General features: G+C 41.1%; 1 protein-coding gene and 1 long non-coding RNA gene across 3 annotated transcripts in view; one reads left to right on the top strand and one right to left on the bottom strand.

Annotated features, from left to right (window-relative positions):
- The window catches only part of LOC117937932, a 21,237-nt gene extending 9,802 nt beyond the window's left edge, over positions 1-11,435 (bottom strand). The window contains exon 1 of the long non-coding RNA XR_004655287.1: positions 11,424-11,435. This is a non-coding gene — a long non-coding RNA (uncharacterized LOC117937932). The remainder of the gene's footprint in view (positions 1-11,423) is intronic.
- adarb2 (adenosine deaminase RNA specific B2 (inactive)) overlaps positions 1-16,881 on the top strand; it is an 80,980-nt gene that overhangs the window by 32,815 nt on the left and 31,284 nt on the right. For both annotated transcript variants that reach the window (XM_034862182.1, XM_034862181.1), the window contains exon 3: positions 10,220-10,334. In XM_034862182.1, the coding sequence (XP_034718073.1) occupies positions 10,220-10,334 (115 nt within the window). The remainder of the gene's footprint in view (positions 1-10,219; positions 10,335-16,881) is intronic.

Genomic DNA, 16,881 nt, shown 5'->3' with positions numbered 1-16,881 from the left:
ATCTAGGCAGAGGGCAGACACTATTAAAACTCGGGAGAATGAATTGTTAAATACCTCTATAAAGAAATATAAGACATGGCCCCGTTTTTATGCTGCCTGGGCCGCTCTGCAGGCGGGTGATAAGGTGGTGAGGGGAGTGGGTTGAAGTGCGTGTGTGTGTGTATGCGTGTTTTCCTGAGGGTGGGGTAAAGTCAAGCCCACATCCACCCCCTGCAACTCTGAACATGAGCAGTGATGTTCATGGAGGAGCGACACACATGGACTCAGTTTTACACCCCAGGTTTCACCAAATAAACTGAGGCACGATGAGTGGAAGCATATGGAGAATGTAATGGAAGACCTTAAAATCTAATCACTGATGGATCTTCAGTCATTATTTCCCTTTGGGGCCTTCGCGCTAGACAATAAATTATACAATTGAGAATTTTGTTATTCCATCACCCGTACCAGCATGCACAGACTTCTAGGTCAGGCCGCAGCAGAGAAAATGTCCCTGTTGACATTTTGTGTTTCTGGCACGATATTGACTTCAGAGGGAAGGCAGCAGGAGGACTCTTGGTGACATTCCACATTACCTTGGAGATAGATGCTGAACTGTTTACGTGCACAAACAGTTGGAGAGGGGGAAAGAAGAAGAAGAGAGGGAGGGGTGGATGGATGGATGGATGGATGGAGTATATTTTCAGTATTTCTAGCCTAGCCAGGCATCCATAAACTAACACAAACACATCAATGAATCATTTAATATGAAGATAACCACATTTTTATTCTCATCAGAGGCTCTTTTCATGCCACTGACTGGTTGTACTGATCAGGGTTAAGATAACTGGTACAACAGCTTGGTGCGTCTTCAGTACGAGCATATTAACCAAATTGCCCAAAAATAAAATTACTTGTTCCATACAACATTCTTCAGGTAAAATTAAAGAATTTAATAGCATTTGCATTTGACAAAAAAATAGGTATAATGTTTCATTTGGGGTCACTTCGAAATTTCCATTGCACTTCATTATTGACAGAATACCAGCTGAGATCATTTGTGTTGTTATTTTAACCAACAGCAGTTTCCACAATACATTATGTGCTTACATAATTGCAAAAGGGTTCTCCAATGTTTTTCTAGTTAGTTTTTTTACAGTGAAATCAGATTGGTAAACAGAATGAGCCTTTGGAACATTGGATGAATGGTTGCTGATAATGGACAATGTATATATTTCATTAAAGATCACCCCCCCACACACACACACACACACACATACACACACACTCAGATCAGCTGGGATTCTGTATAATGGAGTGGTATGGAAATGTGTAAGTGACCCAAAACTTTTGACCGGTAGTGAACAAATCATTAGCGTCAATAGCATCGGAAAAAGTGCAAAGAAAGTTTATTTTCAGCTCTTGCCCAGAAGGACGACAAGTTCATCGTCGTTGGGATTTCTCCTAGCACCTCCCAAGACGTTTTTGATTGGTTTAAAGAAATGCCAGTAAACCAGAGCATGTTTTTCTCCCATCCATTCCGGAATGTGTTAAGTTAAGTGACGCCAGTGAATCCACTTTAATGGGAATCTGTACTTCACCAACTCTTCTTTATGAAGCTTGATTGAGGTATTGCTGCAATAGATATCATTCATTGCAGCTCTAGCAGTTGCTAAACAACTAGTGCTTCTATTTTTCTCCACCCTGAGGAGGCCCAGAGGAACTGCTAAGTAAATTGGTCAGAACTAATGCAGCAAAGACACCAGGTGGGCTGAGGAACACAACCGCCACTACAGCAGTTTTTGCTCTGAGCATTTTCTACCTGAGATGTATTCTGAGTGGAGCTTACGTCAGTTACCCAAAACAGATTTTGAAAACCAAATTCCCACGGAGCGGCGTTAACCTTGATGCTCAGTCAAGAGCAAGCCAGCCAGTAGGCCACACGCACGCCGGCCCTCCTCTTCGCTGTGTTGCCGGTCACACTGATGTTCTGTCTGACTGAGGATTGAGATCCTTGGCCCCGTTTTTCTACCACATTAGGCCCACACTGAAGGTAGCATTCAGCTCCCCCTCTGAGGAAAGAGAGAGAGTGTGTGTGAGAGTGTGTGCGCGTATGTTAAGAAAAGTGACGGGGGGGAACATGTGAGGAATTCAGGTACAGGCAGATGTACAGTATCTAGATACAACTGATATAAACTGAGAAACAGTTGAGAAAGTGGAAGGAGTTTGTTACTAAGGGAACCACAGCAGTAGAGTGTAGAGAGACAACAATAGAGAGTAGTATGTAGAGAGACAACAGTAGAGAGTAGTATGTAGAGAGACAACAGTAGAGAGTAATATGTAGAGAGACAACAATAGAGAGTAATATGTAGAGAGACAACAATAGAGAGTAGTATGTAGAGAAACTAGAGTAGTATGTAGAGAGACAACAATAGAGAGTAGTATGTAGAGAGACAACAATAGAGAGTAATATGTAGAGAGACAACAATAGAGAGTAGTATGTAGAGAGACAACAGTAGAGAGTAATATGTAGAGAGACAACAATAGAGAGTAATATGTAGAGAGACAACAATAGAGAGTAGTATGTAGAGAAACTAGAGTAGTATGTAGAGAGACAACAGTAGAGTAGTATGTAGAGAAACTAGAGTAGTATGTAGAGAGTAGTATGTAGAGAAACTAGAGTAGTATGTAGAGAGACAACAGTAGAGTAGTATGTAAAGAGACAACAGTAGAGTAGTATGTAGGGAAACTAGAGTAGTATGTAGAGAGACAACAGTAGAGAGTAATATTTTGAGAGACAACGGTAGAGAGTACTATGTAGAGAAACTACAGTAGAGAGTAGTATGTAGAGAAACTACAGTAGAGAGTAATATGTAGAGAAACAAGAGAGTAGTATGTAGAGAAACTTCAGTAGAGAGTAGTATGTAGAGAAACTACAGTAGAGAGTAGTTTGTAGAGAAAACTACAGTAGAGAGTAGTTTGTAGAGAAAACTACAGTAGAGAGTAGTATGTAGAGAAACAACAATAGAGAGTAGTATCTGGAGATACTACAGTAGAGAGTAGTATGTAGAGAAACTACAGTAGAGTAGTATGTAGAAAGACAACAGTAGAGTAGTATGTAGAAAGACAACAGTAGAGTAGTATGTAGAGAGACAACAGTAGAGTAGTATGTAGAGAGAGAACAGTAGAGAGTAGTATTTTGAGAGACAATGGTAGAGACTAGTATGTAGAGAAACTATTGTAGAGAGTAGTATGTAGAGAAACTACAATAGAGAGTAGTATCTGGAGAAACTACAGTTGAGAGTAGTATGTAGAGAAACTACAGTAGAGTAGTATGTAGAAAGACAACAGTAGAGAGGAATATGTAGAGAAACTACAGTAGAGTAGTATGTAGAGAGACAACAGTAGAGTAGTATGTAGAGAGAGAACAGTAGATAGTAGTATGTAGAGAGAAAACAGAGTAGTATGTAGAGAAACTACAGTAGAGAGTAGTATGTAGAGAAAGAGTAGTATGTAGAGAAACTACAGTAGAGAGTAGTATATAGAGAAAGAGTAGTATGTAGAGAAACTACAATAGAGAGTAGTATGTGGCGAAACAACAGTAGAGAGTAGTATGTGGAGAAACTACAGTTAAGAGTAGTATGTAGAGAGACAACAGTAGAGGGTAGTATGTAGAGACAACAGTAGAGAGTAATACAGTATGTAGAGAAACTACAGTAGAGAGTAGTATGTAGAGAAACTACAGTTGAGAGTAGTATGTAGAGAAACTATAGTAGAGAGTAGTATGTAGAGGTTCCGCTGGATGTCCCCTCGGGCTACATTTACATCGCTACGTTTTACTTGTAAAAAGAAATATCTTCTTCTTTTGCTATGTTTACACCTCGCATTCACACTGCTGTGGTGTTTCAGAGCAAGATATTTGAATACTCGGTTTGGAATCTGCGGGGTTGTTTTGCAGTCTCCACAGCCACAACCGAAGACTTTTGGCAACACCAACACTAACGCCAACGTTCCGCCACCTGATTGGATCTCATGAGTCATAACTACTAACGTTACCATGGCAACTACCAGCAACAGGGCCAAGTATACATACACCCAAGGTAATTGTGATCGGTTCAAATAAATGCATATAAACTGGAGCACGTTTTTTCTCCTTTCCTGGAATGTTGGTGCATTGGAGATGGGTCTGGCGATGTGAGACTAGAGGAAACGTGAATTGACACGAGACAAGAGAGAACAAAAGGAGAGGAGAAGTAAGGAGGAGGGAGGGAGGGAGGGAGGGACAAAAATCTGGGCCGTGTGCCAGGGTCTATTCCACCTTTGCTCGCTGGGCCTTTCTGATCTGCCACCTTCTCTCACCTCTGTAATGTCATCAATGAAAAGGCCTTTAGGTGGGATGGAGGACTTGACTCGGGGTTCAGACTGTGACCGACACCAGCTGATGCTGCCAAGCCAAGAAGAATTCTCTTAAAATTAATTGGTTGTCACTTCCAGGTATAGGAAACAAGGCAGGTTTTTTGTTTCATTTTTTGTTTTTACATTTAACTGGTGTTACTACAGGATGAGAAAATTAAAATATTAGTGCTGTTGACTTATCTCCAAATGAGTTTTTCTCACCTTCCTGAAAAGTTAACAATCAGGGGGTTCAGGATCTTTTAGTCAATGTGAGTCAGTCAGGAACATTCTACTCATAGATTTAACCATTTATTGCAAAAAAATTGAATTACAGTTATTCTTGGGCCTGATGGCTCTCGATAATGCTCCCTGGACCATCCAAGCTGCATGCTAAGCTGAGACAGGAGGACCATGCAGAAACCCCCTCCCTGAGTGAAAAAGAATTAGGACTCTGAATATTGTTAATTATGTCACCTATTTTTAATTTAGTCTTAGTCATACTCTTGTGCAAAATGTCCTTTTTAAGTCATTCACATATTTATTTTTGTTAGTCAAGTTTTAGTCGACTAAGAGTCTCGTCATTTTAGTCTAGTTTTAGTCAAAAGAGAACTCAAGGTATCTTTGTCAAGTTTTGGTCAAAACATTTGTCTTTTTTTAAAATAAGAGATTGTTTCTGATAACTATTTTAGTCAAATAGTGTTTCACACTTCTCAAATATTGGTTAAATGACATAATTACCTGACAAAATACAGTTGTTGAATGCAACTTTGTTAAACTTGTTTTTGTATCGAGCCTCTTCAATCGTACACGGACACATATCGGCAGGCGTATGGCTCCATATGTCCTGCATGAACTAACACTAGCCTAAGCTTTATTTTAAGAAAGAATTAATTGATTTTTGACAACAACGTTGTTGTTAGTGTTTTGCAGTGTCCCTACATACACTACATTAATGGCTGCAACTAATAATTACTTTCATTATTGATGAATATGTTGGCTTATTTCATTAATGAATGACATCACCTCACGGTCCCAACAACAGTCTACAAAACCAATATATGAGTGTTATTTAGTGTATTGTTTGTGTAATGTGATAATGTTTGTCTATTGTGTTTAATGTCATTTTGTAAATTGTATTGTCAGAACATAGACTGCAGGAAGACGAACTCCTAGAATAGCTTCTAGCTGATGCTAAAGTTAATGGTGATCCAAATAAACCAACGAACAAACAAAGATACACCGTGATATGAAACAGTATTGGTGGGCAGATGGATCCAAATATCGATACCAACGTTGGTATTGATATTGATCAATATCAGTGGAACGAGATTGATTCTCTAGTTTCAGTTTCTCTCCACTGCGGTTTCATCAAAGAGAAGACAAGAGAAGTTACCTTTAAAAAATAGCGTTTGCTCGTTACTTCTTAAAAAAAATAACCCGTTACTTACCCCCTATGGAAAGTAACTTTTTACGTTATTGTTACTTTTAAAAGCAGGCACCTCTGGCAGAGACTGAAGTTATTTACAGTCTGTCCAGAAAAACGTGATTATACGATCATACGACTCAAATCTTCACTCGACTTACATCAGGGAGTGACATCAAGGGGGAATATCTTTGTAACATAAATTGACTTCTGAGAGTCCTTGGTCACAATGAATCTACGGAAATGAGAATCTGTCCACTTGATTTTTCTTGCTTTTGTCCCTGTCACTGCAACATGAGCTGCACTGAGTTAGGGCTCGACAAACAAGCTCTCGCTCAAGCATTGAATAAACAACATGAGATGAAAAGTTCAGAGGACAACTTTTTTGTCCGTCTTGCCAGTTGTTTAAGAGGACATTTATCCTAGAAGTGACCTGTCATGTAACTGTTACAGAGCTCAATATGTCACCTATGGAACTCCTGAAACAAAGAGCTAAAGGTTAGTCACGGTTGACTTTTCACAGACCCTCACGTTCCTTTTCTGCTCTTGTCCCCAAAAAGCTTCAGGCAAACACAGTCACGGCAGCAATATTTGCGTGGACACACATGGGCGCACACAGGGTCCGATTTCTGAAAAAAAGCAGGGTTGGATGTTTTTTGTTTATGCACAACTAAACGCAAGAGTTAAATCCCCCTTGCATTACCATGAATATAGTTCCACGTATGCCAAAACACTTAAATACACACTTCAATATTCAATGGAAATCACAGCGTTTTATTGCAAGAGACCAGAGTTCAAATTGCAGCGGGAATGTCTTCTAATCCAAACCATGTACTACCAACTATGGAGCTAGCAACTAGCAACTGCTGCCCCGAATTTCAATCATGATAATGATAATGTAACCTTTATTAGGATAAAATCCTGCAAGGGGAAATTACAATTTACACTCTGTTGTTATTACACACAGGCCTGAACACACACATGCTCAGTACCTACACACTAATGGAGAGATGCCAGAATGGGGGGGGGGGGCTGCCCATGGAAAGGCGCCCCGAGCAGTGTGGGGTTCAGTGCCTTGCTTAAGAGCACCTTGGCAGTACCCAGGAGGTGAACTGGCATCTCTCCAGCTACCACACTCTGTACTTAGGTTAGTACTTGACCTTGAACCAGCGACCCCCCCAGTTTCCTAACCAACTCCCTACAGACTCAGCTACTACCACCCCCAATTTATTGTTCAATGGCACTGTAAACTGTTCAAGTTAAATCGCTTTACTTAGTTTAAAAAAGTTCTATTTTAGGTATTCAATATATTGGTGAAGTAGCATTGATCACTTTGAGGGGGTGGAGGGGGGGGTACATTTTTGCAATCTGGACCACGAGCTGCGAGCACCTCGACCGCCGGTTCCAACTGTGTGAGTATTTCACAGCCCTGACGAGGGCTATAATGTGCAATATGCTCACTAATTCAGTCACCTTCTCTGCCTTTTTTCACCCTTAATCTCTCTCACTCTATGCGTCCGTCACCATGGCATCTGTTGATGTCCTCTCAGCCGCTACAGGCTCAATCTGTCCAAAAGACCCACTCTGCTGCCACCATGTTGCCATCTCCCGGCGATCCATTTACAGCATGCTGTACAGTTGGCCCAGGCCGCTCGGAGACTAAGCCCTTAATTACAGAGATTAAAGAGCATTAAATGCTTGGGACAGTGGTGGATATGATCCACATGTTTTAGCAACATCTGCTTAACAGTGTGGTTTTAGTGGATGTGTGGTGAGAAGTTTCTATCTGGCTAGAGAGATGGATAGTAAATCCATCAATAAATCTGTTACAGTCTGTATTTGACTGTATATTGTGAAAGACGTGGGTTGCTTCAGGGCACAAATAGAGGTTGTTTGCAGCCCAAAACTGAAACAATGTGCTGTTCTTTCAGTAGAAAGGGAGCCACCGACGGCAGGTGGTGGAACAACATGTTCCTTCAGAAAGTGTCAACGTCCTCTTTGATTATGTAGAATTATAAAGAGAATGTAATGCTACCTATTACACCAATGAGCAACCATTCCCCTTTGAATGATTATTTTGCTGTTTATGTCCAAAAGCTCCCATGAAATATATTAACCCTTGTGTTGTCTTCATGTTGACCAGGAAAAAAGTTATTGCATTTTCTGACATTTTTGTCACTTTTTTAATGTAGTGGGTCCTTTTTTTGATGTTTTTTCCAAAGTTGTTTGATATTTCTAATGACATTTTCAGCATATTTCAAAGGCCCATTTTGTATGTGATAAAAAAAACTGAAAATGTGTCAAATTTGACCCGAGAACAGCATGAGGGTTAATAGTGTATATTTTCTTTTTTTACAAGGGGAAATTATAATTTACACTGTTGTTATTACAAACAGGCCTGAATTACACACACATGGTCAGTACCTGTACATGCACTAAATAGAGAGATGTCGGAGTGGGGGGGGAGCTTTCTTATGGAAAGACACCCTGAGGAGTTGGGGGTTCAGTGCATTGCTCAAGAGCACCTTGGCAGTGCCCACTTTATGTGGATTTGAACCAGCTATCCTCCGGTTTTCAACCCAACTCCCTACAGACTACTACTCCTACTACTGCTACTGCCCCCCCCGAATATATAGGACATTTGGGTCCATGGAACATGTATGAGTTCAATTTTAGGCAAAAACAGACATTTGAAAAAAAAGAAAAATGTTTTTCCAATTATTTTTTTTTATTCAGACGATCAGAAATTTAGAAATTACAAAATTGCATCTAGGTTCCATTAATTAAATATCGCAATGAAATTCTCAACCCCGCACTCGAGCACAGTAGACAATGCAGCAGTTGATGTGTCCCTTCCCTTCCTAGTCTTGCATAATCAATTCAAAGCAGACACGCTTAATGTCAGATAATGTCAATAATAAGAGGAATTTGTGTTGGATTTTTTTGACAGTTTTCAGTGGTTATGAGGAGCAATATGATAAATAAAGTTGGTAATCAATGACCATTGTTAAGGTGCATTGGGCTAAACCAAGCTTTTTAGAACGCCTGTCTAATGTTGTTAAACATAAGGCTTTCTTCTTCATAAAACGTCTTGGGCATCATCACATTTTGTATTCATTTTTATTCACTTACATAATAAAGCTACAGGACAGCATCTTTACAACATGATCTACGATTTCTAAGTATGACTATTTTCAGAAGATTGTGGCGATTGTGGCAGAAATAAGTGAAGATAACCTCTTCTGACCTCTTCTGAAGAGTCCATCATGTTTTCTTTTACCTCTGTGTCCTCCTTGGCTACTAGAACTGCGTGGAGGGGGGCACAGAGCGCGGTCACGGAAGGCTTGTATCATGGGGACGCGCCCACAGTGTTGTTGTCATTACTTTGAATTCCTAACTACTAGCTTTAACAAAATTGAGAGACTCACAAGAGACCGAAAAAAAAGAACAGGTCAACATGTGAGTATCAGAGGTCTAGTCATCCTGACTTTTAGTCTATAGTTTGAGTCCAAATCCATAAAATGCTGTGTTTTAAATTTCCCATAGTGCTTTTGTTAGACCCTCACTGCACCCTGAATGTCCCCATCTTTCTGCTTTCTGTTTAACATTTTGAATCTCAAAGCTAGGTTTTTTATTTAAGGTTTTATTGTTATTCTTTCAAACTTTGGAAAGCTCTCTCCAAAGCAACAGAAAACCAACTGTTTTCACTGGCGTAGCTTTACTCACGTCGAGTAAACTGAACTTAATGTGTGAAATCAAAACGGAAAGTGCCTTTAATGTGAAAAACTTTGCCGGTCAATGGACTAAAGGGCAAAAATGAAGACATACGTAATATATTTAGATACATAAAATATACAGATGACACAGTGTATGCCCCTTTGGTCAACTTAACCTTTAAGTGATAAGAACATTAACACTAAATTCACTGTATGTTTCCCCTACAGATACACTATGTTGAGTTATAGTAGGATTCTGGCAGTGTTGTGCTGGGTAGATACCAGGAGGGTACTATCACTGTTCATGTGTAAGTAAAAAGTGTTTCCCAAAGGGGGAGTGTGTGCACACAGAAATCACAGAAAGTGCTCCCCACAAATAGTTCCTACAGTATATTTTATTTTCAATAGTGTACAATGTGTAGTTTGCTTATACTAAATGGCATGTGGCAAACTGGCATGACTGAAACCTTCTGCTGGTTATGCCATTACTCAACCAGTTTTATGGTGGTGTTGAAAACATCACTATAATGATGTGCAGAGATTTGTTTTGACTGATTTCCATGTACATAAAGCTAAACAGGTAAATTGACATTTGGGCTAATCTCCGAAAAACTCACTGCATTACCTGAACAGAATAGGGAAGTGGAATATTATACCGCCATAGAGTGTGTCTAGTAGAAATTAAGGGCGCGATTGTGTTTTTCAGGACTTTGCCGATTCAATATTCCACTTGGTGAGAGAGAAGTACCGGTCGCTGGTGGGTAGCTGCAGTCCTGCGCACGCTCGCCACAAATCCCTGGCAGGCATCGTAATGACCCGAGGTATGGCAAATTTCATTGACTTTTATATATCCCTTTGAATAATTGAAGTGGTGCAATATAGAGAGAGTGAGGGATGGAGGAAAAAGAGAGAGAGCGAGCGAGAGAGAAAGAGAGAGAGGACAAGAAATGGGAAGAGGAAGGAATTCTAGATTGAGAAAGAAATGATAAACTAAGTGTGTACCTTGCATTTGTGCAGGAGAATATACCTCCCTGATGAATTATTGACAATTCATAGTCTCTGAGGAGAATGACACATGGTAGTGAGTGTCAGTCAACCCCACTGCATGCTGGTCTTGCTGTGCTCAGGCAGCTGTGACAGGAGTTCCAGATGCCACAGTGGAAATCTTAACTAGATCAGCTTAAAACTTAATCTGAACCCCGGCTGAGTGTCACTGAAGGAACAGTAAGGAGGAAGCTTCACACTGCTCTTCTACTACAGCATGAAACAATAAGTTATTACTTGACATTTATCTTTCATGTTTGGTGTTGGTGCACATTACACATTACATCAGGGCCTCCCTCACAAACACAACACACACAGTATGCACAAACCTTGACACACTCCACATCCCTCAGAACACAATGTGTTTACTGATGCACGCACATAAAGCCCAGGAACATCTTACATGAAATTTGCACAAAACAAGTCGTCATGTTTGTTTGGTTTAAATCTGCTGTTTATGAAATACTGTAGAACATTTGAAGTTTACTTTTTTCATTTTTGCAGTTGTTTAGCCCTTGTAGACTGTGGCACCAGGGCTGCCAACTCTCACGCATTGGCCGTGAGACACACGCATTTGACTGGTTTCACACGCTCACACGCCACACCTCCAATTTCTCACGCTGAAGTGTCAACCCGGTCGGTCAAATTTCTGGAAGATGAGTTTATCTATACATCTACCTGTTGAGCCACTTGTGATCGACTATAGTGCTTTCAGAGACTATGAGGGGGTTCAAGAGCGCTCCCTGACTGTGGAAGTTTCGAAATGTCGCAAACTGAGAAAACATTTTTTACGATCCATCCCATGTGCATTTCCCTGGCTCCAGGTATGAGCTCTGAGTATCACAGACCGTCCGTCGCTTCGTGACCACTCTCTCTGTAACAATAGAGGTGAGCAGCGCGGCTAATGTAGCAACTTCAGTTCATGTAAGCGGACCCGCTCTGCTGTGGGCAGTGACTCGTTGCATCCGCGCGGACCTCAGATGATGAGGAGCGTACAGCCTCCTCTCAACTTTGTCAGAGACCGGAGACCCAAATGGGCCTCTGTGTCTGTCAGACGGTCTGAATGAGTTCCACCATATCAGCGGAGCAATGACATGCACAGCAGACTATATTACAACTCTCCAAATCTCGGACAACAGAGATGGGAGGAGTTATTTTTTGAATGTGCAAATATTGAAAGTTGTAAATATGAGCAAAAATCTGATGAAACACATCTGAGCTATACTATACTATATATACAAAACTATATATACTATACTATATATACAATATTGCAACGTTGGGCCACTACTGTGCTTCTCTAACCTCGGTGCATCTCTAAATGAAACTGTAAATAATTAATTTGATGTTTTATAAAATGAACAAATTTGGCCCCCCAAAATCTCACTCCAAGGTTTGGGGAAAAGTTGGCAGCCCTGCTGTGGCACAGTGGAGCCAACTATCCTTAAAAAAAAAAAGTCAAATGCATTCTGCAGCTTGTATTACCCACTCATTTATGTCAAACTAAATTAATTATAGAATTAGGATTTTTTGATTGATTGAATATAAAAGAAAACTGAAGTTGAATTCATGGTTTAAAGAGCATGTGATGTTATGTGCTCCTATATGGTGCCCTCTGGGTCAGCCTCCTCCCCAGTAAAACTCACTATAGAGCTCTACAGTGTGGTTCCAGAAGCAAAAATCCCATTCATATTGTGCGTAAGGATTTTGATTAGTAGCCATGTCTTAATCATCCAAGGTTACCACAAGCTATGAGATTGTGAAACAATGGTTTATGTCACAAGTCCTTGAATGAAATCAACCTTGTTTTTATGAAAAGCATTTTTTAATTGGGTATGTCATGGAGAACTACTACACTATCCACAATCCAGTCATAAAACACAGGGCTTTCAAGCGCAGGAGCAGAGGTTGTGTCCCAGGAGAAGTTGAGGGGAAATTTTGGTGCCTAACCGTAAATGTCATCATCGCATAACGATGACCTTTTGTTGGCTAAACTCAACTGCGATGACTGCTGAAAAGGCTGTCACCTTGCGGTGCACCGTACCCGGCTCACAATCACCTTTTGTGAGCTAAACTCAACTTCAACAACCACTAAAACCACGACCCGACTCACTGTAACTGTTTCCAGGCAATATGTTACTGTTGTCACTCCCCGATGTGAGTCGAGTGCAGATTTGAGTCATGCATGCTCAGATTTAAACGGTTTAAGGCATAACAAGTCACACTGAAATTTGTGAAATCCATAAAATAATAAACGTTTCTCCTTACAAACAATAACAGAAGATGGGAATCATTTCAAAAACGTTTCAGCTATCAATGATATGTTTGCTTATGTTAGCTGAAAACGCCAGTCACTTCAAAAACATTTTAGCTATCTATATTTATGATTGTTTGATTGCTAACGTTAGCTCAAAACGCCATTCAAGTGACAGCCTTTGTTGTGTTTCATTGCTAACTTGTAGCTAAGCTAGCAGTTATTTCAAAAAGGTTTTCCCTATTTATATCTATGATTGTTTGATATGTAATGTTAGCTCAAAACGCCATTCAACAGACAGCCTTTGTTGTGTTTGATTGCTAGCGTGTAGCTAAGCTAGCAGTCATTTCAAAAACGTTTTAGCTATCTATTTTTGTTTAATTGCTAACGTTAGCTCAAAACGCCATTTAACTGACAGCCTTTGTTGTTTTTTATGCTAACTTGTAACTTGTGTGAACCAACTTGGTTAAGTAGATCTATTTTACTGTGTTGACATTACAGAAGTCTCTCGTTAGCATTTGTATGCTACTTGTCACAAAGTGACACATGCGCTACTCAGCACTCAACTTACAGTACATCGGGGAGTGACAATTGTAAAGACCGCAGAACGTAACTGTCGTGTGACCAGTGCTCACGGGACTAGCCAGCGGTTGCTGTTATTTTATAGAATATCATACGAATTGTTGTGCATACATTTTCATACAACATCATACAAACCCACTGCATTATTAGCTTTTTTTAGATGTTATCCTCAGTCATTGATGTCATCTATCTTAGCATGTCATTAGCTGTTGCTGTTAGCTTTTGTTATTAGTTGTTGGTTTAACATGATATTAGCTGTTTTCGCTAGTCGCTGCTGTAAACTGACTGATATGTGTTTTGTTGCTGGCAAAAGTGAGGTAGCTGAGCAGGATTGTTTGGTGGGCTAGGCCGCATGCTAGAGCCCTTCACGGGCCAAAAACCCTAGCCCAAAATCCAGCCCTGGTCCTTATAAGTATGCCTGGAGATTTGATAAATCAATCAAGTTATGCAGCAGTGCATCATGCAAAAATTTCGCATAGCATTTCTTCTTGGAGACACGCACCTTTCTGCTGCGTGGGATTGCTCTCAGTCGCAGTACCACACTGTGTGCTTCTTTCCGGAAAAACAAAAGACCCGGCCGAATCGACTCGGCCCGTCTGGAACTGGGCTTGCAGACATCTACTGCATGCTACCGTTGATAGCAACATTCTTGGTAGCTTAACATGTGTTGTTAGCTAACGTTATGAGTTATTAGGTGATGAGCTTAGCTTGTGATGTTACAGAAAGAAGGAAGTGAATGCAGATTGCTTCAGATTGCTGTGTTGAGTGTGTGGGAGCAGGTAAAGAGGGGGTGGTTCTGGGATGCTGGAACAAACTGTTGAGCCAGTGAGTCAGTGTCGTGGGCTAAGATGAAGGCAGTTTATAAGAAGGTGCCCAGCTGATGATGACTCCGTAGACTTGCCTGCACACTTACACTCACGCACATAATGATTGGTCCACCCCCATTTGACATTGCTGGCTTCCAAAGTGATGCTCATCCAACATTTTGAACATTCCAAAATACACAATTGTGAGAAATGGACCCAAAACTATGTTAGATAGAGAGACATACAGTGTGAGTTATGTTACAAAACACAGGTCCATCATCTTTTGTGGGATAGATTTAAAAAAAGACCATACACAGAAATGTACACAGGTGTGCGCATGTAGAGTCCTGTCACACACACACACACACACACACACACACAAACACACACACATACAAAGAGGAGTGTTATCTCCCTGTGTGGCTGCAGGCTGTGGGGATGCAGGGGTCAGTGAGGAGGGATTGGTATCTCTGATGTCTTTGGAGTGCTGCAGCTCATCAGTTTAGACTTCAGTGAGACTGGCGCTCATCCTGACCTAATCCAATCCCTCTCCTCTCCTCTGCTTCAGTAATTGCTTCTGTTTGTATATTAATAGCACACGTTTATCTTCAGAGATCCAGACGTAGGGCTGCCAAGTATTCGCAGTGAGGCAGCAGCGGCAGCAGTGGCCACCGTCCGTGCACCAAAGACACCAAACTTGACAGGAACACTGGGGAGCCCTGTACTGTTTCTCCGCCCTCTGCCTCTCTCTCTCTCTCTCTCTGTGTCTCATGCCTCTGCTTTTGCCTCAAGAATTTTAATCAGAGTCCGTCTTTGAACCGTAGACAGACAGCTAACCCCCCACCCTTGCTGGAGTCCCGCCGAGACAGTTGATCCCCAACCTGAGTGAGATTAGCCTCGCCACCAGGCTGAGAGCTGTAAGACGACCGCCAAAATAAACCGCCTGAACACATCGTCAAATAGTGTGGAAAATCTCATTGAATCGATCTGAGATAACATTGGGTGCACAGAGATGGTAAACTGTATTTAGATGTGCTCAGAGACATGAAAAATCAGCAACGTCCACATGGAAAATGCTCAAAGAAAAGACCCCACTTCCTCTTCCTTTACTTTATTAAATAAAATGAGATGGGATGAGAGAAGCTTCTTCTGATCCTTTTTTTTATACAGCAGCATGTTGAGACTTCGAGTAGGGGAAAATACCACAAGGGCTCAAAGAAAGAGATGAGAGCAAAGTTTCAAACAAGTTGATTACAAATGACAGTTAAGCTACGGTTCTAAGTCTGCATATCCGTTTTCAAACGGGGATTTTTCTCTACTCTTTATCTGGTTTCCCGGCTGCCGCAGATTTTAACGTTCAATAATCACATCCGGCAACAAAACGGCTTGCTAAGAGGCGAAGAAAAACTTAGCAGAGATGTGCCCGGGGTGTGTTGCGGCAGCTAGAGAGATTTTGAGAGCTTCAACAGCATTTCACAAAGACACCCTTATATGTTCAGAGCGGTGGCCTGTTTACGCTAATAAAGATTCAACAGGGTGCAGTCTCTACTCTCGCCAAGTTTTTTTTTTCTCTGCAAGTGCTGAGCATTTTCAGAGATTGCCTGTTATTCAGACGACACCCATTGGATGACATTCAGTGTAATCATCCAACATCTAGTGGTAAAAGAACACCTGAAAGACAGGATGTATGGAGCTCAACCTAAATGGCACATAATAGATGTTTAAATATCTGCTTCATGGTGCTCAGAGATAATGGGTGGCTTAATTTTTTTTAAACCATGGAGAATAAAGTTACTCAGATAGTAGCATATTGCAGTGTCTGTTGATTGACGGTGCCTTGTGTAGTTATAGATCAGTGTAACATTCATGGTTATGTCATTTATGTGGATTCTTTTGTTCTCCCCCAGTGGTTCCTAATTATGATTGCCAGTAAAGTCTGTTTAACAGTTTTTCCTACTTTTCACTTGGAATATGTAATAGTTTTTTGTTGAAGCTTCAACTATAATATCTTGTACAAAGTCCAGTTCCAATGAAGTTGGGACGTAGTGTAAAACAACCCGGTCACATTCCCATAAACGAGGAAATCGTGTCCCTGCTGACGAATCAATATCTCAAAATAACGTGATCATATCATGTGTGGAAAAAAGGGGCTCTCCTTCACTTTTACACATGTTGTGCAATTAACACGTCATGAAGAGTATTTTTCAGCCTGCAAAAACGGTTTTCTAACATATTCTGTACCTCTCATTAGTATGAAGGTGAGGCTGTAAACGGCTGTCTCACAGTGTGCTGTGTGATGCAGTGTGATGGTGAGAAGCCATTTTGCCAACATGCAGACAGAGCAAGTAGTGAACGTCTCGGGTTACGTATGTAACCCTTGTTCCCCGAGATAGGGGAACGAGACACTGCGTCGGTTACGACACTATGGGAACGCCTTTAGGCATGACAGGGCTGAATGCGAATGAAAACTACTCCAATCCTATTGGTCCTACTGAGAACGGTAGCATGTGACGGCATAACCGTAGGGGCATATATTCGCGCCGGCACATAGCTCATTAGCTCTTTCTATGAAGCAAGGCACTCCAGGCGGGGCGAGGGGCGGCGAACCGACGCAGTTCGAGTTCCCCTCGAAGGGGAACGTCTCGGGTTACGTATGTAACCCTTGTTCCCCGAGATAGGGGA

This window comes from Etheostoma cragini, chromosome 22, assembly GCF_013103735.1.
Source record: "Etheostoma cragini isolate CJK2018 chromosome 22, CSU_Ecrag_1.0, whole genome shotgun sequence".
In the NCBI taxonomy this organism is placed as follows: Eukaryota; Metazoa; Chordata; class Actinopteri; order Perciformes; family Percidae; genus Etheostoma; species Etheostoma cragini.
The sequence above is the reverse complement of the archived record's forward strand: the minus strand, read 5'-3'. Positions and strand labels throughout refer to the sequence as shown.